Source organism: Saccopteryx leptura, chromosome 3 (assembly GCF_036850995.1).
Source record: "Saccopteryx leptura isolate mSacLep1 chromosome 3, mSacLep1_pri_phased_curated, whole genome shotgun sequence".
NCBI lineage: Eukaryota > Metazoa > Chordata > Mammalia > Chiroptera > Emballonuridae > Saccopteryx > Saccopteryx leptura.
The window spans coordinates 71,472,972-71,498,794 of record NC_089505.1 but is presented as its reverse complement, the minus strand read 5'-3'; the positions used below and the strand labels follow the sequence as shown (position 1 = coordinate 71,498,794).

At 41.7% G+C, this 25,823-nt stretch overlaps 1 protein-coding gene across 9 annotated transcripts in view; it reads right to left on the bottom strand.

Moving 5' to 3' along the window:
* LOC136399222 (zinc finger protein 615-like) overlaps positions 1 to 25,823 on the bottom strand; it is a 265,085-nt gene that overhangs the window by 100,406 nt on the left and 138,856 nt on the right. For 4 of the 9 annotated variants that reach the window (XM_066374202.1, XM_066374201.1, XM_066374199.1 and 1 more), the window contains exons 3-6: positions 25,023 to 25,214; positions 24,048 to 24,174; positions 23,669 to 23,764; positions 11,146 to 14,547 (exon numbers count right to left, since the gene is read on the bottom strand). The exons of 2 other annotated variants lie outside the window; for them this stretch is intronic. In XM_066374202.1, the coding sequence (XP_066230299.1) occupies positions 12,428 to 14,547; positions 23,669 to 23,764; positions 24,048 to 24,174; positions 25,023 to 25,037 (2,358 nt within the window). In that variant the 5' untranslated portion in view covers positions 25,038 to 25,214 and the 3' untranslated portion in view covers positions 11,146 to 12,427. Of the gene's footprint in view, positions 1 to 11,145; positions 14,548 to 23,668; positions 23,765 to 24,047; positions 24,175 to 25,022; positions 25,215 to 25,823 lie in introns of those variants that run through there. 3 more of the 9 variants (XM_066374203.1, XM_066374196.1, XM_066374197.1) reach the window with 3 other exon arrangements.

Sequence of the window (25,823 nt, the reverse complement as noted above, 5' to 3'; positions counted from 1 at the left end):
AACTGGAGCTTCCAGACCAAAATAAGAATTGAGCCAAATTGTGTTGGGGGTTAAGCAAAAATATCATATGGTCACAGCAGTTTTTATAAATTTGTATTTTAAAAAAAGAGGTGTTTTTAAAATTTTAGAAATGGTCGAGTTCGGGTGTGGATGTAACAGCAGAGAGTGATACTCTACGGGGAAGAGGTCATACGTCCTGTAAAGGAACAACAACCAAAAACTGCTAGTGAAAATGTTCTTAAAATTTTCAAGACCAGAAAAAGATTTGGAGAAATGGGTTCTGAGTGAGGCTGGCCATCACCCACCAGAGTGGAAGAGTGGCCTAGATGATCTAACATTGTCGTTGGGACTGGGACTTAGGGAAAGGCCACTAAAAGTGAGGCCAGTAAAGTGAGGCACTATTTCTCTGCAGCAATGAGAAAGGCACCACCAGAATGGGAATCCAAATATATTACCGTCAATTACTTTTTCACCAAGGTCTGAAAATAAGCCAATGGGATAAGTCTTTCATCAAAAGATGCTGGAATAATTGTATACCTAGTGGCAGGGAAATAAAATAAGAATCTTAATTCTAGCCATAAAAAAATTAAGTCAGAATAGACCCTAGTTTTAAATATAAGATGTAAAAGTATGAAATTCATAAAAGCATATGGAAGACAATCTTCCTGAACCCAAATTAGCCAAAGTTCTGAGAGAAGACAATAAAGGGCGAATCATAAAAGAAAAAGATAATTGGATTTAATTAAATTTAACTGTTTGTATTTTAAACACAACATTTAAGAAAACCCAGAGACTGGGAGAAAATATTTCCACATTATATATATACCTGATAAAGAATTGTATTTAAAATATTAAATTTTCCATAAATAACATAAAAAAACAATCATTTAATTACTTTATTTATGTAGTCATAAAATTTTCTAAAACATGGATTGTGGAGCCTGACCTGTGGTGGCACAGTAGAGAAATCATGGACCTGGAGTATTGATGTCGCTGGTTCCAACCCTGGGCTTGCCTAGTGAAGGCACATAGGAAACAACTACTACAGGCCAATGGTTCCTGTTTTTCCCCCACTCTCATTCTCTCTCTCCTCTAATGAATTAGAAAATAAAATATTTTTCTCTTAATAATAATAAATATAAAATCTGGTTTGTGGTGACATCGCAACTCAACTTACTAAATGTCAGCCCTCCCCTGTCTGGATAGCATGGTTGGTTAGAGTGTAGTCCAGAAGCACTGAGCTGGCCAGCACATAGAAGAAAGGTATCAACAAATCATGGAAGAAACTAAGAATTTGGATAATGAGCTCTGGGTAGGTAGCTCAGATGGTTAGTGTCATCCTAAGAGATCAAGGCTGTGAGTTTGATTCCCTGATAAGAATAATTTAAAGGCCTGACCAGGTGGTGGCACAGTGGATAGAGCGTCGGACTGGGATGCAGAAGACCCAGGTTCAAGACCTTGAGGTCACCAGTTTGAGCGCGGGCTCATCTGATTTTAGCAAAGCTCACCAATTTGGACCCAAGGTCACTGGCTTGAGCAAAGGGTTATTCAGTCTGCTGAAGGCCCATGGTCAAGGCACATATGAGAAAGCAATCAATGAACAACTAAGGTGTCACAACATAAAAACTTCTCATCTCTCTCCATTCCTGTCTGTCTGTCCCAATCTATCCCTCTTTCTCTGACTCTGTCTCTGAAAAAAAAATCTAAAGAGACACAAATTGATATTTCTCTCTTCCTCTCTCCCCATTGCTTCTCCAAAAACAATACATTTAAAAAGAGTTTATCAAACAGGACTGTAATTATGAGGGGATTATCTATAAACTGAACCATAATTGAATTTTTCTTATTTTTTAAATTTATTAACCTTAGGAATGACAGGAGAACATTGATGTGTTTTTCAAGACTACTTAACGTTTTTGGAAGAAAAAATATTGTATTTTTTTTAGAGTGGCAGTGTGATAAAGACAAGAACATCTAGATGCTCCTGCATGTCGCTGGAATGCGGGATTAAACCAGCAACCTCTGTGCTCTGGGAGGGGGCGCCAACCAACTGATATATCTAGCCATAACTTAATTTTTATTGAGTTTTAAAAGACAGAGGAATGGAGAGAGGGGGGAGGGGGAGGGAATCACTTGTTGGTACACTCAGTTGTGCATCATCTAGTTGCTTCTCCTCTGTGTCGTGACCAGAAATAAAACCTACAACCTATTGAATAGTTGTTTTAGGACAATGTTCTTAACTTACTCAGCAAACCATCCAGGGCCAAGGAATACTTTATTTAGAGAAAAACAGAGTTATAAGCAAGCCATCAAAGGAATGGACTTTAGAAAACAAGTTACAGAGGCAAAAGAAGGACCTTGGGGCTTAGGACCACAGAGAGAAATACACTTTGAGAGGAATAAGAATTAACTTCAGGAGTACTGATGAGGTATTTTGTTTATTAATCCATTTTTTTGTGTGTTGTACTAAGTTTGCCTCATTAAACAGTGGTAATGCATTTTGGAACAGACACCTCAGAATTGAAGTCTTTATCACACAATTAACTAGGGGTAAAAAATATCAAAATGTCTTATATCTGATCTTCTGATAAAGGTAGTATTTGCTGGGTTTTTACACTGAAAATAACAAGAATAGTTTTGACCAAAAACAACCAGTATACAGAGCCCACATCAAAAGATTTCTACACTTATATGTAGTATCAGTATTGATAGTTCTTGTGAAAGCATAAATGTGCAGATATATGGAGCAGAATACAGATCCCACAAAAAAACCTACACAAATCATATACACTCAGAGTGTACACAAGACCTCAAGCCTCTGAAGCCTCCATTGGCAGCACCCAGAGGCTGAAGCTAGTACAAACCACTTCCAATCCGGAGCTCTGTCCCCAAATTTCTTGGAGGCTGCTGCTAGGAGGAGTGTGTAGCCAGGTCTGTGGCTCACTTCTAAAATTTCAAATTCTGGCCTTAAAGTTTCTGATGGGTGTGATCAAAACACCTGCTATCACTCTCTCAGGTAAAAGCTAACAGAAATGTTCCAGGGGCTCCTCGATGCCTTCCAGTATTCCCAAGAGATGGTCACAAGCACAGAGGCACTACTTAAATTTATACAATCTATAACATGTCCAAGACATACTTTGCAGGAGATGCATTTTATTGAGAAAGGTACAAAATCTTTGATTTTCAAAAAATTCCCTTTCCAAAGAATGATGCTGGGACACTTAGAGAATCATTAGCATGCATGAATAAATAAAGAAATTAATATAATCTAAACACATTCATCAAAAAATTTTTACTGATAAAAGATTAGTATCTACCTGACCTGTGGTAGTGCAGTGGATAAAGCGTAGACCTGGAATGGTGAGGTCACTGGTTCAGAGTCCTGGGCTTGCCTGGTCAAGGCACATATGGGAGTTGATGCTCCCTGCTCCTCCCTCCTTCAAGTGCTCTCTCTCTCCTCTCTAAAGTAAATAAATTAAATCTAAAAAAATAAAAATAAAAAGAATAGTATCCAGAACATAGAATTCCTAAAGGTTTATAATTTAAAAACATTGGGAGGTTATGAAAGGATGGGTATAAAAAGGGACAAATTTAAGGTGATGGAAAATGATATGACTGTGGGTGATGGGTATGCAACAAAATCAACAGTTTAAATACATAGAAATATTAACCTGAAACCTAGGCACTCTAATCAATGTCACTCTGTTATAGTTAATTTCCTAAATACAAATTTTAAGTTATTATAAAAAGAAACCATGAAATTTCCTTGAACAGACACTCTTTCACAGATGAGATGGCACATAAGCGTATGAAATTATGGTCCACAACTTTTCTTATTAGAAAAATATAGCACCGCCTGACCTGTGGTGGTGCAGTGGATAAAGCGTCAACCTGGAAATGCTGAGGTCGCTGGTTCGAAACCCTGGGCTTGCCTGGTCAAGGCACATATGGGAGTTGATGCTTCCAGCTCCTCCCCCTTTCTCTCTCTCTGCCTCTCCTCTCTCTCTCTCTCTCTCTCTCTCTCTCTCTGTCTCTCCCTCTCCTCTCTAAAATGAATAAATAAAAAAAATTTAAAAAGAAAAGAAAAAAAAAAAAAAGAAAAATATAGCACCAATATAACACTGCAATGTGATTATCTTTTTTTTTTTTTTTTTTTTTTTTTTTTTTTTTTTTTTACAGAGACAGAGAGAGTCAGAGAGAGGGATAGACAGGGACAGACAGACAGGAACAGAGAGATGAGAAGCATCAATCATTAGTTTTTCGTTGCGCATTGCAACACCTTAGTTGTTCATTGATTGCTTTCTCATACGTGCCTTGACCACGGGCCTTCAGCAGACCGAGTAACTCCTTGCTGGAGCCAGCAACCTTGGGCTCAAGCTGGTGAGCCCTCACTCAAGCTGGCAACCTCTGGGGTCTCGAACCTGGGTCTTCCGCATCCCAGTTTGATGCTCTATCCACTGCGCCACCGCCCAGTCAGGCTGCAATGTGATTAATACAAGTACTCAGCTATTAGAATTCCTAAAACAAACAAAACATTTCCAGAAAATATGAAATGCTGATGATAACGTGAAGAAATAGGAACTCCTATTTTACAGAGAAACAGCAAAAATGATAAACATGTTGGAAAACAGGCAGATTCTACGATGCACGATATTATACATGATTTCAAAGTTTTAGGAAATTTGTCTAAAAAACTATTATAGTAAAATGATCTCGCTAATGAGTAGAATTTAGAAAAATGGTTGTGTTTAGTTTTGTCCAAAAACCTGAATAAAAATATAAAAAAAAGAGAACTGACATATAAGACAAACAAAGAAACCTTTCCTATCTTACTGAAACAGACTTTCATCATGGTGAACTACTTGGATGATGACATTGTGTCACGTGGAAGTAGAAGACTGAATTTTTCAGAAGGGTTGATCTGACCCAAAGTGAGAACACATGGCAAGGAGCAAGACCTCAAATCCTAGGAGACAAATTTTGAACAGGAAACTTAAGCCACCTGGATTTAAAAGAATGAGATGTTTTCAACATCCAAAATCTGATTTTCAAAATTCCCACTAGCCTGGGGCTATCTATGGTTCTCAAAATTTCAAGACTTTTAATTTTTCACACCTACACAAACCCTGCACTCCCCAGTGATCTGAAGTTCAATCTGAAAGTTAGCAGAGGAACACATATGCTGACATATGATTTATATTAAATTTAAATTAAATTGCTAATCTAGACAAGCATTGTTCATGCTTCACACATTCAACTTTTCACTCAAAAAACCTAGGAGAAATGATTGAGGCCCTTAGGCCTTGACCTTCAGGCATTCAGTTCTCAAACTCTTCAGAGTCAGGCTTAATCAAGTGACCCACACTAATGCCCAGACACTTCAAAGACCAAATCCACATAAATCCCCAAATGAGGACATTCGCATGCATTCCTTCTTCACCAAACTCACAGGCCCTTCATCAGGATCCACACAGAATTCGGTTCACAAGACCTCGAGCCTCTGAAACCTCCATTGGCAGCACCCAGAGGCTGAACGCTAGTACAAATTCTCCCACTCTGGTGCTCTGTCCCCAAATTTCTTCAAGGCTGCTGCTAGGAAGTGTGTAGCCAGGTCTGTGGCTCACTTCTAAAATTTCAAATTCTGGCCTTAAACAAGTTCTATGACATTGTAGAATGTATTAAAGTTTCTGATGGGTGTGATCAAAACACATGCTATCACTCTCTCAGATGAAAGCTAACAGAAATGTTCCAGGGGCTCCCCGATGCCTTCCAGGATTCCCGAGAGATGGTCACAAGCACAGAGGCACTACTGAAATTTCTACAGAACACAACCTGTCCAAGGCCAACTTATCAGGAGATGCATTTTATCCATCACTTCAAGTAAAACAGAAAGTTGACAGTATCCCTGTGACAGTATCCTTTTCACATAGAAACAGCAAAGGAACAGTTTGCATATGGTCTGATGTCTGTATTTCTCTAAAGAACCAAGACCTTAGGTTATTAGGTTAAATTCAACAGAGGTCCACTTTTAAATCACCTACAGTGCAGTCCTCCTCCTTTCATCTTTACTCTCTCACTACTGCCGCTCTCACAATAGTCCTGGTCACCCAGCATGTGTGTTATTGGATGGGTGGATGCCTCAAATCAGATATTTTCCACACTGCTGGGTGCCCGGAAATGCAGCTCAATTATTACCCACTCGTGTCAAATCCCACAGACAAAGGCTCAGGGCCACACACTGCTCCCAACTCACTTCAGAAGCCAAACAAATGGAGGTTCCCTCAACTCATCTCAGGTTCACTTCATTCCCCAGAGTGGCTCACATCACAAAACAAAACAAAAAACAATAATGTTTCCACTATCCTAACGGGTATTATAAAGGTTATGGGTGAACAGCCACATGAAGCAATACATAGCTCAAGGTCCGGGAGGGTCCCAGGCACAGGCGCTTCTGTCCCCATGGAGTTAAGGTGCCTCAGCCTCCCACACTTGGATGTGCTCACCCACCTAGAAACTCTCTGAAGCCCCTCCTGCAAGAATGTTTTCTGGAGGCTTCAGGTAGGCATGATTTACTTACTCTTTTTCCAGACTCTTGCCCCTCTCTGGATGTCTGGTGGGGATGAAATTTCAAATCAGTCACCTCAATATAACAACAGATGCTCGTAGTTCTGGTGTCACTTAGGCATTGAGAAGGGTGTCAGGAGCTCTGTGCCAAGAACTGGGGACAGAGAGCGCTATGAATGTATTTAGTGTATCTCACTAGGTCATATTGATAATCTGAAAGGGATACACAGTAAAAGAATATATTTTTCTAATTCTCTGTAAATTATACAATTATAGATGAAAATAGAGCTGTGCTGCCAAGAGTTAGGGTTGGAAAAAAGGATTTGAGCATGAATGGGGAGCATGAGGAAGTGTGTGATTCAGAAAATAAAATCACCAATAGATATTTCTACTGTGGTTTTGGTTACAACCTGTCGCAGAGACAAGAACTACTCTGAGAGCAGACGGAGTGCACCGAGGGCCCTGGGGACACCGCCTCACCATCCCAGATTCAGGATTCACATGAATGACCTCGACTCCTACTTGCTATGGGTCCTTCTGATACACACAAAATAGAATGAGAAACTCAGGGAGCAGATGGGAATGAAGTCAGGAGGGGAATTTTCTAAGAGCAGACAAAAGGGTAAGAAAAATAGCTCACTTTTAAGGTACTTACCAAGTCTACTAAGTAGTCAGAATTGGTAATTCTATTCCTATTGTGTGCTGTGCTCAGCACCTACTGATTTCAGCTCTTCTTAAAAGTGACACCACTGTGGCTTTTGCCACAGGGCACTGAAATATGTACCTATTCTATGTTTCCAAGCATTGCATCTAGAAGAACCTACACATGTGATCATGTTTAGTTTTCTTTTTGTATGTGTGTGTGACAGAGAGAGAATGACAGAAAGACTGACAGAGACAGACAGGAAGGGAGATGAGAAGCATCAATTCTTTCTTACAGCACCTTAGTTGTTCATACATTGCTTTCTCATATGTGCCTTGACCAGGGGCTACAGCAGAGTAAGCCTTTTGAAGCCAGTAGCCTTGAGCTCAAGCCAGGGATCTTGGGCTTTAAGCCAGCCACCATTGGGTCATGTCTATATTCCCATGCTCAAGCCAGTGACCCCATGTTCCAGCTGCTGAATCCGCTGTCCAGCCGGATTAGCTGGCATTCAGGCCAGTGACCTCAGGGATTTGAACCTGGTCCCTCTGCATTCCAGTCTGATGCTCCATTTAGTGTGCCACCGCCTGTCCAGGCTGTGTTCAAGTTTCTTAGAATCATTGAACAACCAAACAGAAATAAATGCATGTTAACATTAGAAATACAAATGTATTCTCTAGTTAACAGTACTGGAACCATTTCACTTTCCTCTATTTGATAATGAACTATGACTAATTAGGATTTTATTTAGAATACCTGCCTAAAAACCATTTAGGACATCTCTCAAAACTTTTATGCTTTGTGGTTCTAAACTTATTTTGTAATTAAAAGTTGTAGGCCCTGCCTGCCCAGGTAGCTCAGTTGGATGTCTGGAAGGCAGAGTTTGCTCATTCTGTTCCCAATCAGGGGACACAGAGGAACAGATGGATGTTTCTATCGCATGCTCTCCTCTCCTTTTTCCTCTCTCTAAACTAAAAAAATAAATAATAGAAGTTATATGTTCTAGTTGGTTTGCTAAATAGAGTTGGCTGGATGTTGGAAGTGTCAGGTTCAATCCCCAGACAAAACATACGTGAGAAATGACCATCTGCTGCTCTTCCCTTCCTCTGCTCCTGCTCTCTCTCTTACAATTCCTAAGTCAAAAAGGTTTTATTTTATACATTTCTATAAAGGAGAGAACTGGGGAGAGCAGGAAGCATCAACTCCCATATTTACCTCGACTGGGTAAGCCCCAGGCTTTGAACCAGGGACATCAACATTCCAGAGAGACACTTTATCTACTGGGCCACCAGAGGTCATCCACTCTCTCTTCCTTTCTCACTGGCAGTGGTGTGATTTGTTCGAGCATCAGACCCAGGTGAAGATAGTTGGTTAATTGGAACATTAACCCCAGAAGGGGTTTGCTGGGTGGATCCCGATGGGGGTGCATGTGGGAGTCTATTTCCCCTTCTCTCGCTTAAAAAAGTAAAAATAAATAGAAGTTATTTAGAATTTTTTTTTTTTGTATTTTTCTGAAGCAGGAAACGGGGAGACAGTCAGACAGACTCCCGCATGCACCCGACTGGGATCCACCCGGCACACCCACCAGGGGCGACGCTCTGCCCCTCAGGGGCATCGCTCTGCCGCGACCAGAGCCACTCTAGCACCTGGGGCAGAGGCCAAGGAGCCATCCCCAGCGCCCAGGCCATCTTTGCTCCAATGGAGCCTTGGCTGTGGGAGGGGAAGAGAGAGACAGAGAGGAAGGAGGGGGTGGGGTGGAGAAGCAAATGGGCGCATCTCCTATGTGCCCTGGCCGGGAATCGAACCCGGGTCCCCCGCACGCCAGGCCGACGCTCTACCGCTGACCCAACCGGCCAGGGCCCTAGAAATATTTCTTAAAAGGTTTTATTGATTTTAAAAAAAGAAGAAACACAGAACATGGAGTAAGGGGAAAAATTAAAAAGCGTCAATTCGCCCTGCCCAAGTAGCTCAGTTGTAGAGTGTCGGTCCGAAGTAGGGATGTCCTGGGTTTGATTCCCAGTCAGGGCACACAGGAGAAGTACCCATCTGCTTCTCCACCCTTTTCCACTCTTTTTTTTTTTTTTTGTATCTTTCTGAAGTTGGAAACGGTGAGGCAGTCAGATAAGACTCCTGCATGCACCCGACAGGGATCCACCCGACATGCCCACCAGGGGGCGTTGCTCTGCCGTGACCAGAGCCATTCTAGCACCTGAGGCAGAGGCCATAGAGCCATCCTCAGCGCCCAGGCGAACTTTGCTCCAGTGGAGCCTCAGCTGTGGGAGAGGAAGAGAGAGACAGAGAGGAAGGTGAGGAGGAGGGTGGAGAAGCAGATGGGTGCTTCTCCTGTGTACCCTGGCTGGGAATCGAACCTGGGACTCCTGCACGCCAGGCCGACGCTCTACCACTGAGCCACCCGGCCAGGGCCTCCCCTCTTTCTCTATCATTCTCTTCCCCTCCAGTAGCCAAGGCTCCATTGGAGCAAAGTTGGCCCAGACACTGAGGATGGCTCTATAGCCTCCGCCTCAGGCGCTAGGGTGGTTCTGGTTGGAATGGAGCATCTTCCAGATGGGCCAAGGACCGCCCCCTGATGGGCATGCTGGGTGGATCCCGGTAGGGCGTACATGGGAGTCTCTCTCTCTCTACCTCCGTGCTTCTCACTTCACATAAAAAAAAAGCATCAACTTGTAGCTGCTGCTTCTCGTATGTGCCTTGACTAGGAAATCCTGGGGATTCAAACTGGCAACCTCAGCATTCCAGGTCTATCGTTAATCCACTGAGCCAGAGGTCAGGCTAAAATTATTGATTTTATACAATACTCAATGCCACTTATAAAGGTCAACACATCCAAGTATGTTGTTACTATTGAAATGAATATTAAATTTCAAGTACTTCCAAATACTCTAAAATAACACAAACTTGAAATTAAGCAAAAGTTTATATAATGAAACAGGCACAGAACATTGTTGTGCACATTAACTAACGTTGACAGTTACTCCCACTGTTTACTTATTCTTTCAGGCAAATAGAAAAGAGGTTGATGCTGGAGCATTTGGGATCACAGTCTACAGCGTATTATCAGTTTGGCGCAAATGAACACATATTTTTCAGAGATAAATATGGCTAAAAGTGTAGTGTCTGAAACTGCTTGTAAGGTGTATTATCTGTTTAGTTTTGTGACAGAATGCTTCTTTATTCAAGAATTCTTTTCTACTCCAAGTTATCTGAGATTTTGCTAAACCCACCAAAATTCATATATTCATGAATTATTTCTACATGGATTTCCTGTCAAGTGATGAGGAACATGAGATAATACTAAACCTCACCATATTCAGTTCCAGATGAAAGTATTTCACTAGTGTAAACTGACATTTCTTGATGTCTTACTTCCCGACACTTGGTTTACATAATTAGAAAAATCCATTCATGATTTCTGATGATCTCATGACAGTCTACATTCCACTGCACGGTTTTCTAGTCTGTCACATTCATAGGATTAACCTCAATATACACATTTTAGAGATATAATTTCCTAAAATATTATCACGCCTGATTCCATCAGAACGTTTTGTAAACTGTTTTGATATATGAGGTAACTGATCAGGTCAGACAGAACCATGCTTATTGCTATATTATTCCTTTTTTATTCTTTTTGCATTGTTATTCTTCATTGCACACAAGTATGTCTTCCAAACACACAATTTGGATAGAGGACATACAACTGGCAATAGGCATTCACAAGGCAATGTCCTGTGAATTCTCTTATGTTTAACAAAAAGATTAGTCAAAAGCTTTCCCACAAATGCTGCACCAATAGGGCCTCTCTAGTTTTTTTACAGGGACAGAGAGATAGAGGGATAGACAAAGACAGACAGACTGGAACGAAGATGAGAAGCATCAATCATCAGTTTTTCGTTGTGAGACCTTAGTTGTTCATTGATTGCTTTTCTCATATGTGCCTTGACCATGGGCCTTCAGTAGACTAACCCCTTGCTATTTTAAAGAACTTTTTTTTTTTACAGAGACAGTGAGTCAGAGAGAGGGATAGACAGGGACAGACAGGAACAGAAAGAGATGAGAAGCATCAATCATTAGTTTTTCATTGCACGTTGCAACACCTTAGTTGTTCATTGATTGCTTTCTCATATGTGCCTTGACCGCAGGCCTTCAGCAGACCAAGCATCCCCTTGCTGGAGCCAGTGACCCTGGGTTCAAGCTGGTGGGATTTTGCTCAAACCAGATGAGCCCGCGCTCAAGCTGGTGAACTCGGGGTCTCGAACCTGGGTCCTCTGCATCCCAGTCCAACTCTCTATCCACTGTGCCACCGCCTGGTCAGGCTCTTGTATATTTTTTGATGAACACTGAGTCCTGACATTGCAGTGATAGTTTGCCACATTCATTACATTTGTAAGATTAGTCTCCTGTGTGAATTCTCTAATAAATGAGACAAATTTTACTCAATGAAAATTTAATTTTCATAGAGTATACGCAAATGAAGTCTTCTGACAAATCACTGATGTCCCAAGAGGTTTATCTTTTTTTTTTTTAGAAATAGACTCAAAGTGAGATAAGAATCACCTCATTGTTCTGTCACTTCAGTTGCTTATAACTTGCTTTCTCATACATACCTTAACAAGAGGGCTCCAGCTGAGTGACCCCTCACTCAAAGCAGCAACCTTGGATTTAAGACAGTGACCTTGAGGTAATGTCTATGATCACATGCTCAAGCTGGCCTTGGATTTCAAGCCAGCAACCATGAGGTTGAGTGTATGATCCCACGCTCAGGCCTGCAGCCTTCTGATTAAGCTGGTGAGCCCGGGGTTTCAAACCTAAATCCTCAGCATCCCAGCTTGAACTCTATCCACTGCACCACCACCTGATCAGGCCATGATGCATATCTTCTTAAAGCCTTCACCAAAATACCTGACTTGTGTTGGAGCACTGTGTAAGCTGTCGACCTGGAATGTTGAGGTCACTCATTTGAAATCCTGGGTATGCCTGATTAAGGCATATACAAGAAGCAACATGTGGAAGTTGATGCTTCCAGCTCTGTTCCTGCCCTGCTCTACTCTTTTATTTAAAATTAATTCTTTTTAAAAAGAAAGCTCAACAAGAATCACTGCAATTGTATAATTTCTATGAGATTGTATGTATGTATGTGTGTATATGTATGTACGTAATACTCTTCATAAGGAAGCATTTCCCACATTCAATGCATATTCATAGTTAAACTAAGGAATGAGCATGCTTATGTACAGTTACATCACTCTTCCTGTGAAAATCTTTTCCATCTACAGTACATAAAGAGGGCTTCTGTCCTTTATGAGTCCTCTGATGTACAGTCATATTGCCCTTTATTGAAAAGCCTTTTCCACATTCACTGCATACATATGGCTTCTCTCCCGTATGAGTCCTTTCATGTACAATCAGTTGGCTATTCACTGTAAAGCCTTTTCCACATTCACTGCATACATACGGCTTCTCTCCCGTGTGAGTCCTGTGATGTTTAATCAATCGGCTCTTCACTGGAAAGCCCTTCCCACATTCACTGCATACATAAGGCTTCTCTCCCGAATGAGTCCTTTGATGTATAACCAGTTTGCTCTTCACTGTAAAGCCTTTCCCACATTCACTGCATACATATGGCTTCTCTCCCGTATGAGTCCTTTGATGTTTAATCAGTCGGCTCTTCACTGGAAAGCCTTTCCCACATTCACTGCATATATATGGCTTCTCTCCCGTATGAGTCCTTTGATGTATAATCAGTCGGCGCTTCACTGCAAAGCCTTTCCCACATTCACTGCATAAATATGGCTTCTCTCCCGTATGAGTCCTTCGATGTATAATGAGTTGGTGACTCACTGCAAAGCCTTTTCCACATTCACTGCATACATACGGCTTCTCTCCCGTGTGCGTCCTTTGATGTATAATCAGTTTGCTTTTCTCTATAAAGCCTTTGCCACAATCACTGCATATATATGGCTTCTCTCCTGTATGAGTCCTTTGATGAATAATCAGTTGGCTCTTCAATGGAAAGCCTTTCCCACACTCACTGCATACATATGGCTTCTCTCCCGTATGAGTTCTCTGATGTACAATCAGTCGGTGCTTCACTGCGAAACCTTTCCCACATTCACTGCATACATATGGTTTTTCTCCCGTATGAGTCCTTTGATGTATAATCAGTGGGCCCTTCTCTATAAAGCCTTTTCCACACTGAGTGCATACATGTGGCTTCTCTCCTTTATGAATCCTTTGATGTACAGTCAGGTTGCTCTTCAGTATAAAGCCTTTTCCACAATCACTGCATACATATGGCTTCTCTCCCGTATGAGTCCTTTGATGTCTAATCAGTTGAGTTTTAACTGGAAAGCCTTTCCCACAATCACTGCATACATACGGCTTCTCTTCTGAATGGGTCCTTTGATGTACAGTCAGTTTGCTCTTTTCTATAAAGCCTTTTCCACATTCACTGCATACATGGGGCTTCTCTTCTGAATGAGTCCTTTGATGTACAGTCAGTTTGCACTTTTCTACAAAGCCTTTTCCACATTCACTGCATACATGGGGCTTCTCTTCTGTATAAGTACATTGATGCTCCAGGAGATTGCTGTTCACTGGCAAGGTATTTTGACATCCACTGCTTCCATGGGGTTTCTCTCCTGTGTGAGTTCGCTGATGATTGAGGAGCTGATACCTATAAATGTAACCATTCTCACATTCACTACATGTGTAAGATTCCTTTCCCACATGAGTTTTCTCGTGTATATTTAACTGTGATTTATTGAAGAAGCTTTTCTTACATGTATTGCATTCATTCTGATTCAGTTCTGTTTGAATCCTCGAACTGGATTTTCTGGAGGCTTTCCCACACAGACTACATCCATAAGGTTTCTTTCCACTATGAATTCTCTGATGATCAGTGAGCTGAGACATCTTGATGAAGGCTTTCTCATATTCAGTGCATGTGTGGGCTTTCTCAACATCTTGAGTTCTCTGTTGCTGAATGCCCTGGGACTTATTTTCAATGGATTTGGTACTGGGATGCAACCCAATTTCAGTGTAGAATAGTTCATGGTTAAGATGTGGAATGGATGGCCCATCTCCATTCAAGTGTTCAGAGTTCTTTAATTTAAAACTTCTGGTTTGGTTTTCAAAACTTAATTTTGATTTTAAAGGTTTATCACATATCTCCAACATATCACACTGTTGCTTCAATAGAGAATGGCTTTCTCTTTGATTAACAATACTAGCAAACATATCATGTTCACAGGATTCTTCTCCACTCTTCTCAATGGTTAGACTTGGGAAAAAACTCCACAAAGGCACATTAACTTTCTCGAGTTCTAGGAAAGAAGAGAATAGTAAATCATCTTATAATCTTTCATAATCTTAGTTTGAAATAAAAAATTTTATAAAATACCTTTCTGTAAAGTAACTCTTTAGTGATAACACTATGTGTTGTAGAAATAAGAAATATATTTGGAGTCGTCCAGATTATAGACACAGCCTGTATAACTCTTGTAGTTTCTGACATGATAAAAGCATATTTTGGTTTTCAAATATCCTGTCATTTTCTTTTTCTTCTGTTATTTCTTTTTAAGGTGGGTCAAGCAGAGATGAGGCAGATTCCCACATGTGCTCTAAGATCCACCTGGCAACCCCGTCTGAATCCGATGCTAAAGCAATGAACTATTTTTAGCTCCTACAGAAAATGCACATTGACAAACCAAGGCATCCTCAATTCCTAGGGCCATGCTGGAACCAAGCCAGCCACTGCCTGTGAAAGGGACAGAGAGGAAGATGGGGAAGAAAAACAAATGGTTGCTTCTCCAGTGTACTCTGATCACAAATTGAATTTGGGAAGTTCATATGCTAGGCCAACACTCTCTCCACTATCCACTGAGCCAACAGCCAGAGCCAAAAAATACCTTTCTATAACTGCTGAGATTATGCTAGTGAAGGGACTTATTACAGGATTTGTACATAGCCTCAGGATGTAGTTAAGAGAAAAAAAAAATGCCTTCATGTGGCTTTTCTCCTGCTTAGAAAATGTGGTCATCTCGTTCATTCACAAATTCTACAACCAGCCATGGGATCCTAAAAAATTGCACAGGCAGACCAATTAGAGGAGTCAAGTGGATTCCAAGGCTAAATACAGTACCAACTGGGTGCAAGCAGAATACAGAGTATGCTAGTCTAACAAGAAGAAATGGGATTGCAGGATACAGAATGTCCAGACACTAGTCTTTGTACTGGGCTCAGGAGGACAAGGTGAATTTTGTTCTTGCCACCGAGTTTGTAAAACCCTCGTACTTTCAGAAGTGAGGGGAGTATCTTTTATTTTGCATAAAGAACATTTCAAAAAGGCTGAGTGTATGCTAATCAAAAGACTAAGCACAGGGTTCCTACATGGCCTCAGGATGCAGCTAGTTATCAGAAGGACCAAGTGAGTAAAAGGTTTACCTTCAGCCTCACCAACTGTTCTCTAGGAAAGAAGAGATGGCCTAGAGATAAAAAGTTCTTTAGAAATTATTACTCATATAAGATCAGCTGCTTTTTTTTTAAAGATTTTATTTATTCATTATAGAGAGGGGAGGGGGGGGGCAGGAAGCATCAACTCCCATATGTGCCTTGACCAGGCAAGCCCAGGGTTTTGAACCAGCAACCTCAGCATTTCCAGGTTGACGCTTGATCCACTGTGCCACCACAGGTCAGGCCTATGATCAGCTTTTAGGTGAGTTAACATATCCATGTCCCTGCTGTATGGTTCATCTTAGATCCATGGGCAGAGAAGCACCTGTATTTAGGAATTCTTCAGACCTTACCCTATGTACCTATTAATCTGTCTCCTTTATAATAGAGTAAACATTAGTATTTCTCTGAATTCTGTAACCAGCTCTAGGAAATTAATTGAATTCAAGGAAGGACTCATGAGAACCTCCAATTTATCCACTGGTCAGAAGCACAGGTTATAATCTGGACACACAAATTGACATCAGTAATGGAGGAAGTCTATTGGAACTGAACTCTTTCCTCACAGGTTCTGATACTAGTCCTAAGTAGGTAGTATCAGAATTGAATTAATTTGTAGGATACCCAGTTTAGTAACTCTAGGGGTAGAAACCTGAAGCAAAGAAGGCAGTCTGTGAAAGATAGTAAAAGATGCAATGGAAATGTAAACTGTGGAGAATATCAGAAAATATGAGTGCGGCAAAAGTTTACAAAGGCTCATATAGAGAAAAATATAATAGGAATAATATAAAAACAATAAATAACAACATAAGAAAAACACTAGTTGGTTGGCTGAGTGTCACAGAGGCAGCCCAGTGCATGGATGTCTTGAGTTCCATTCATGGCCAGGGCACACAGGCGAAGTGCCCACCTGCTTCTCCACCCTTCTCCTTGTCCTTTCTCTCTGCCTCTCTTCCCCTCCCTCAGCCATGGCTCCACTGCAGCAAGTTAGTCCCGGGCACTGAGGATGGCTCCACGGCTTCTGCCTCAGGTGCTAAGAACAGCTCGAGCAACTCCCCTGATGGGCAGAGCATCACTCCTCTAGAGGGCTTCCCATATAGATTTTGGTCAGGGCACATGTAGCAGCCTGTTTCTGCCTCTCCTCCTTTCACTGTGTGTGTGTGTGTGTGTGTGTGTGTGTGTGTGTGTGTGTGTGTATGAATAACCTGTGTTTCTTGTACGCACAAGTGCAAACCTACTCTGGCCCCACCCTGTATTTAAAGAAAAGACATGGTTTACTGATGGGCTCACTGGGAGAAGCAGGAAGAGAATAATGAAAGTGAGGACACAAGGATTTTTATAAAAATTATATGGCTTGAAGCCCTAGCCAGTTGGCTCAGGAGCAGCATGTGTAAGTCCTTGGTTCAATTCCTGGTCACGGCACACAGGAGAAGCAACCATCTGGTCTCCACTCCTCCCCCTTCTCTCTCTCACCAATTGCCCAGTAATGAATCAATGGCCCCAGATGGCCTGAGCAACAGCCCCAGATGTGCAGAGCAATGCTCCACAGCAGGATTTTTGGGTTGATCCAGGTTTGAGCACATGCGGGAGTCTGTCTCTCTGCCTCTTCACCTCTCACTTAATAAGTAAGTTTTAAAAAATTATGTAGCTTGAGCCACTGGGTAGGTCAAATGCCTATTAATGAAATGAAGATTACTAAAGTCCAGAATACGTAAAATCTATAGTGCATTATGAAACAAAGTTTAAGACACTTATTACATCACCAAGTACAAACATGAAGAAACCAGTTCAAACTGTACATCCTAAAAAGGGTCTTATCCAAACAGCAGCATGGATCTCATTACATATAGAAAGCAAGATTACTAAATGAACTGTGTTCAAAAACATGTAGAATAAAAAGTGAAGGCACATGGTTCTGGAATTCAGTAAGGCAACCAAAGAGCACCAAACACTAGGCAGTGTGATCAGGTGCACTCGCAGAGCCAGGTGTACAGATCAAATACGTGGTGAGAACGGGTGTGAACCCTCAGCATCTGATTTCCAGGGAAGTGTAACAGACTGAGGAGGGTTATCATATTCCAACCACGTGCCATTCTTCTTCATTCTGCCGACACCCTAACCCTCCCAAAGCACTAATCTCCAAGCTGGACAAGAGATCCTGAAATCAAGTCACAAACGAACAGTCTGCCTGGAACATACTATCCTTCCTATGTTCTTACATCAAGAGGATGGATGACATGCAGTAAAGTGTTAACTCAGCAGCCTGACCTATGGTGGCACAGTGGATAAAGCATTGACCTAGAGTGCTGAGGTTGCAGGATCGATGCCCTGGGGTTATGTAGTCAAGGCACATATGGGAGTTGATGTTTCCTGCTACTCCCTGCTTCCCTTTCTCTCCTAAAATAAATAAAACCTTAAAAAAAAAGTGCCTTTTAATACCTAAGGTCTCAGGCAATACCAGTAGTTTATGCGATCAATGTGAATCATGGTGCCTATTTGTGTGGGCCTGAGGCTTTGGTCAAGACTTGAAAATATTTCCACTTTAGGGGGCTAGAGACCCCAGGTGGGTTGGGTTCCCTGATTGGCAATCCCTCACACCTGTTGTCAATCACCATTGCTACAAGAAAATCACAATTTTTTTAAGACAATAAATAAAGATTATCTTTTTCCATGGGACAGGATCGCAAAACTGCGTGAAGATGTCAGCCATCCTGTGAGCTCATCGGGAGCTGGGGACCTCTTCCAGCTCACAGGTTGTCGGCAGAACAGACTTGCTGTAGTTGTGGGACTGACGCCCTAAACTACCACAGTCAGCCTGCTGATAGGTGTTCTGTCCGCTACAGGGCAGTCTGCTTTAAGGCTAACAGGAGAGCATCTCTGCTGTTTCAGCTTCTTCTCTCTGTAGACACTTTGAAAAGGCTCCCGTGATTAGGTCAGGCAATTCAGCACTTTTCATGTGACGCCTGAATTTTTTCCTGCCACTAATAGTTTTGAAAACTTTCATCTGTATTGTTTTACTGTCACAATTTGTAACCATGAGAATAACAGTACACTCCCCTGCCTGACTGGGGGTAACACAATAAATAGAGCGTCAACCTGAAGACCCAAACTCGAAACCCCCAGGTTGCTGGCCTGCCTGCGGACTCATCAGAGGCCTTGAACACCGACTCAGCAGCTGACTGCGGGCTCATCAACATAATCCTAAGGTTGCTGGCTGAGCAAGAGGTCGCTGGCTCGGCTCTAGCCCCTAATCAAGGCAAGTATGAGAAGCAATCAACAACTAAAGTGAATTTGACATTGGGCGATGAGTATGCAACATAATCAAATGTCAAAGTAACCTGGAGATGTTTTCTCTGAACATACGTACCCTGATTTATCAATGTCACCCCATCTAAGTAAAAAAAAAACAAAAGTGACACAACTATGAATAATTGCTTTTCATCTCTTTCCCTTCCTCTCTATCCCTCCCTCCTCCTGTTCCTCAGGGGAAAAAAAGTCAACTTCCCTCCCTGATAGTCTACTTTACACTACATAAGCAGAGTGGTCCAGTTTAAAAATTATATAAGTCACGCCACTCCTTTATTCAAAAGTCCCTACTGGTTTCTCAACTCATTTGCAATGAAAGCAAAGTCTTAAATGGCCTTGAAAGGTGATGTGTGACCTGTATCTCTGAACCTCCCACTGCCACCACATTGTCCTTGTCGTATTTCCCATCATCCTTGTTATTCAATAACCAGACAAACTTTTTAGAAGTTCCTCAAACACATTCCAGATTCAGCTCCTTGAACTTCCGATGGTCTCACTTGGGAGAAACTCCTGGAAGCCGATTCACATCCCTCATCTCTGCTCAGAGGCACCTCATCAAAGAGCCACTCCCACTCCTGAAAGTGCAGTTCTAGGACGAACACCCACTGATCCACTGGATGGATCGTCTTCATACCAACTTTCACCAGATGATATTAGTATTGATTATACAGTATTTTTCTTGGGGCCAAAAATAATGTAAAGAGTAGGAACATCTATTTCTTTACTAAATTTTTCATTGCTCATAGGTTAAAAATGTTAGGATATCAAAATCCAAGTTTTTTATAAAATTTTTACTGATCAAACCTGACCATTTAGCTCAGTGGTAGAGCATCAGCCCAGTGTGGAAGTACTGAGTACAATCCCCAGTCCAGACACATAGGAGAAGTGCCCATCTGCTTCTCCACCCATCCACCTGCCCCTCTTAACTTTGTTCTCTCTCTCTCTCTCTCTCGCAATCCCCTACCACAGCCATGGCTCAATCGGAGTGAGTTGGCCCACGGTGCTGAGGGTGGCTCCATGGCCTTCAACTCAGGCACTAAAAAATGACTCTGATTGTAACAGAGCAAGGGCCCCAGGTGGGCGCAGCATCGCCCCTAGTGGGCTTGCCGCATGGATCCCAGTTGGAGCGTATGTGAGTCTGTCTCTGCCTCCCCTCCTCTCATTAAACTAAAAAAAAAAAAAATTATTAATAGTACATAGAAAAGAGTTAATGTAGAGTAAGAAGTATCAACAACAGTTGCTTCACTTGAGTTGTTCATTGCTTGCCGCATATCCCTTGATCCAGCAAGCCTAGAGCTTTGAACTGGCAACCTCTGCATTCTACATCACTGCCCTATCCACTGAACCACCCCAGGTCAGGTTGAAAATGCAATTTTGTTAATAGACATTAGGCATTTAGAGAAGAGAGAGAGAGAGAAGGGAGAAGAAGAAGAAGCATCAACTCGCACATGTGCCTCAATCAGTTAAGCCCAGGGTTTACCAGCCGACAACCATAGTGTTCATGGTGGGCACTTTATCCAGTGCATCACAACAGGCAAGGCTCAAAATGCAAGTTTTAAAGATATAAAGCAATCACATCATACAGGCAGAAATCACAGTTATGGAACATATTAAAAGATTCTTTCAGAACAGGACAAACTATCAGGATGACAGGACATCAAAAAGGTCAGTGCAGGACAAGCTGCCATTTCATATGACAGAAAACTTCAGAATAATTATCTGGCACTTAGTGTCATCAGAATTTGATGGGAAGTTAATTTTATTTTAATATTCTAACAATAAATAATAAATACAATCAAAAACACAATTCCAATTCCTACATAAGTAAGAAAAATATCACACATAGGAATGATTTAAGAAAGGCTAGCCCAACGAGACAGTGGTGTCGTGCATAGAGCATTGAACTGGGACACAGAGGACCAAGGTTTGAAACCCGAAGGTCATGGGCGTGAGCACAAGCTCACCAGCTTCAACACGAGGTCACTCACTTGAGCCGAAGGTCACTAGCTTGAGCAAGGGGTCACTCGCTCTGCTGCAGACCCCTACCCTGTAGTCAAGGCACATATGAGAAAGGAATCAATGAACAACTAAGGAGACTAAGGATCTGCACAAAAAATTGATGTTGCTCATCTCTCACATTTCCCCTGTCTGTCCTTACCTGTCCCTCTTTCTCTGTCACACACACAAACACACAAAATAAATTAATAAATAAAGGCAAAAATGTATTATTCTAAAACTTACAAAATGTTCAAAGAAATCAAAGATCTAATTAAACAAAAAACACCCAATAATCCTGGATTAGTATAAAGAATATGTTGAGCCTGACCGGGCGGTGACGCAGTGGATAGAGCGTTGAACTGGAATGCCGAGAACCCAGGTTCAAGACCCCGAGGTGGCCAGATTGAGCGCGGCCTCATCTGGTCTGAGCAAAAGCTCACCAGCTTGGACCCAAAGTCACTGGCTCAAGCAAGGGGTTCCTCGGTTTGCTGAAGACCCGCGGTCAAGGCACATATGAGAAAGCAATCAATGAACTAAGGTGTCACAATGCACAACGAAAAACTAATAATTGATGCTTCTCATCTCTTTGTTCCTGTCTATCTGTCCCTGTCTATCCCGCTCTCTGACTCTCTCTGTCCCTGTAAAAAAAAAAAAGAATATTTTGAAGACAAAATTACTACCCAATGAGATAGAGTCAAAGTAATCACTATCAAAACCCTAGCTGGTTAGTTTTGAAGAAAATTACAGCTGATTATAAAAATCAAATGGAAATTAAAAAATCCAGATGTCAAAATGATCCTTTTGTATTTTTTTTTCTGAAGTGAGAAGCAGTGCATTCACCCGGTATGCCCACTAGGGGGTGATGTTTTGCCCATCTGCAGCGTTGCTCCGTTGCAACCGGAGCTATTCTAATGGCTAAGGCAGTGGCCATAAAGCCATCCTCAGCAGCTGGGCCAACTTTGCTCCAGTGGAGCCTTGGCTGTGGGAGGGGAAGAAAGAGACAGAGGGAAAGGAGAGGGGAAAAGGTGGAGAAGCAGATGGGCGCTTCTCCTGTGTGCCCTGACCAGGAATCAAACCTGGGATCTCCACACACCAGGCCGATGCTCCACCACTGAACAAACTGGTCAGGTCCTCAAAATGATCTCGAACACTTGGAGAATTCACTCTTTGCAATTTTGAAAGCTGCTACAAAGCTATGGATATAAAAAAGCACCATGAAAACTTGTACACATAAAATGTTCCAAAATTGATTAAAGTGATTACACAACTAAATGAATAAACTAAAAACAAATTAGCTATTCTTTAAGTGGCTAAATTGATTGATATGTGAATTAAATGTAAAGAAACCATTAACTCTATGATGTAAAATGGAAGCTTTAGGAAGACAAAGGCAGCGATAACATCTACCAAGAAAGAAAATCTGATTTAGGAAAACTGGGAAGGATGGGACGTGAGGTACATGTAAGTTGGGAACCAGTTTGAGCTGGAACTCATGCTGCATGGTAACAAGTTCTATTCGTATTCATTAAATGAAACAATACAGGCCTTTAAGAGAGCTACATAGAAAAAAATAAATGAGTAAAACAAAAGAAAGAGATCTCAGAAAGTAGGGAACATCCTAGGTGATGCTAGGACAGATGAAATTTAAAATGTCTAGCCCCTGGCCTGACCTGTGGTGGCACCGTGGATAAAGCGTCGACCTGGAAATGCTGAGGTCGCCGGTTCGAAACCCTGGGCTTGCCTGGTCAAGGCACATATGGGAGTTGATGCTTCCAGCTCCTCCCCCCTTCTGTCTCTCTCTCTTCTCTCTCTCTGTCTCTCACTTGCCCTCTCTCTCTCCTCTCTAAAAATGAATAAATAAAAGAATTTTAAAAATTTTAAAAATAAAAAAGGAAAAATAGTTAAAAAAAAATTTTTAATAAATAAATAAAATAAAATGTCTAGCCCCAAATTCTAAATTTTAGAAAAAATGGAAAGAATGTGATTCTCACTATCACAGAAAATGGGAAGTCAAAGGCCAGCTGCCATGACAACAAGTACAACTCAGAGGAAGAAAGCACACACTAGACAACACTGAGAGAGATGTCAGTACAGGAGTCCATTTCAAAGAAGAGAAATAGGTTTCAATGACGGGAACTGAGGAAACATTTAACACTGATGAGAACTGAGTATGAAAAACATTGGAGAGAAAGGAGGCGAAGAACGACATAAATGCACAATGAAAACCAGACTCTCATGGGGACACAGCTTCCAAAGTGTGGATGGATTTTATGGAAGAAAATCACTATTTCCATACAGGGCACGAAAGATCGGTAATAAAAAAAACTGTGATGAATTCATAGTTGTCTTTCCAAAGGGGCCCAGAACATAGAATTTCACAGAAAAAGAGGGGATAACACAAGCTGAGACCCAGTGGGCATGGACAGAGAGTAAAATCTGAGAATGCTAGGTACAAAAAAGTATACAAACAAAAGTAAGATGTAGATTAAATAGGTGTCATTACTCAAATGAGAAAAAAGGGGTAGGGTATGTTTTCCTCTAAATTTCTAGAAATAAAAAGGGTTCCCATATGTGAAGGGCTGGTTAGGTTCCTTCATCTAATGTTACAGGTCTGATGTGTTCTCTGACTCGAATATGACTTCCTGCCATTCTGCTCCCTGACAAACAGGGTGCTTGTCACCCACTCACCTGGACAGACCAGATGTTGGGGTTCATCCCCTACTGTCCACGGTTCTTCCCCTCGCTCCAACTTGGAAAGCACATCTGGTTTGCTGGATTGATATCCTGCTCAGAGGGAAAAATGACACAAGACTTAAACTTACTGAACTGGGCTGGGGTGGGTCAAGAGGAAGAAGGTTACATTTTAAGAACCAAACATGCTTCACATCTGTAACACAAAGCCTTTTGTCTCAGAAGGCAGAATGTTATATCTTCTTGTCTGAGGTAATGGAAGGATATGAGGTTCTTCCTTTCAGAGAACTGTAGTTATTCAGAAAAGTTAAGCATCTGAGAAGAAAAAAGCCACTGAGAGGGCACCCTCTAAGTGACATAGAAGAGCTGTCCTCACCCACTGACACCAGGTGGCTGTAGTTCTCCAACATCACGTCCCGGAACAGGTCCTTCTGATCGGGGTCCAGGAGCTGCCACTCCTCCCGCGTGAAGTTCACGGCCACATCGTGAAATGTCAGGCATCCCTGTAACAGCAGCGTGCTATTTAGTGGTGTGATGTGCTTTTCATAATGTAAATAAATGACAGTTTTTCTTCCATCTTCAATTTATACAATGCATCTATAAAGTGAAAGAACTTTTATTTTATTATAAAAGTGAATACTCACATGCCTACTAAAATATAAGGTGGGGCAAATGTAGGTTTACATTTGAGCATATGAATAATACAATCATAAACAATCATACAAGAATAAACTGTTTTACATGTAATAAGAACTGTAAACCTACTTTAGCCTGACTCTGAAGTCTGCAATTGTACATTCAGTCATCAATGTATTCATCCGATTACAAGATTGTTTAATGAGAAGGAGAAATTCTACTGATATATTTCATTACTTTTCAGATTAACTGAGGTAGTTTTTTATACTGCTCTACAAATACATGATAAAGAAAAGAAAAAATAAAACAAACTCAAATGCCTACCCAGGCAGTGGCGCAGTGAAGAGATGTCAGCCTGGGACCTGAGGACCCAGTTTTGAAAATCTCACCTCGCTGGTTTGAGCACCTTTGCTCACCAGCTCTGGTGTGGGGTTGTCGTCCTGTGTGTAAGATTATCAAGATAATCCAGTGGTTGCTAGCTTGGGCCTAAAGGGCGCTGGCTTAAAGCCCAAGGTCCCTGGCTTGATCTCAAGATTGCTGACTTGAGCAGGTATTTAGCTCAGATTAAGCCCCATCTCACTGTCAAGGTAAGTAAGAGAAGCAATCAATGAACAACTAAAGTGTCTCAACTACACTTCTCAATTCTCTCCCTTCCTATCTTTCTCCCTCCCTATCTCTCTCCAAAAAAATAAAAATAAATAAATCCCAAAGTCACCTGAGCAAAAATCATTTTCTTCAATTGTTGGAAAAAAGCTGGATATAGAGACGTTGTGTGTTGGTGTGTTGTGGGTCTGCTCTAAATTTCAGCACAGAAAACCGTCTTCAGTAGGGTGAGTTGCCAGAGATGCTGACACCCAATTCTACGTCTTCCACTCCCTGTGATTCTATAGCTCCAAGGAGTCAGGACCTGTGGATTGAGGAGAAAATTCAGTGACTGGTACATTTCCTCTGGGCCCAGATGCACTCACCCTCACAGTGACCACAGTATCACTAGTGTCCCTTTACATGGTGGGGAGTCTCAGAACAATCACTCATAGAGAGCTGACCACACGGAAGGAGAGGATCTGGTCACTATTTGCTTTAAATCTGTGTGCTGGATTCCTCTGCAAACGATTCTGCACGGCCCGTGACTGCACCAATTTCTGGAAGAAAACAATGCACTGGGCACATCATCAACACTGTCTTTTTCTTCTACTATTTTTTTTTTTTTTGAGAGAGCCAAGAGGGGAGAGACAAGAACATAGAGCAGCTCCTATATGTGCCCTGACTGCGGAATCAAACTGGCAACCGTTGCACTCCACAATGGTGCTCCAATCAATTGACCTATGGGGCCAGGGCTTCTTTTAAGACGGAGAGAGTAAGGGAGAGAGAAAGAAGAGGGAAGGAAAGAATTCACTTCTTTTCTATTTGGTCGTGCACTCACTGTTTGCTTCCTGTGTGTACTCTAGCCAAGGATTCAATTGGCAACCTTTTCACTTCATATCAAAACTCTTAACCGATTGAGCTAACCTGCCGG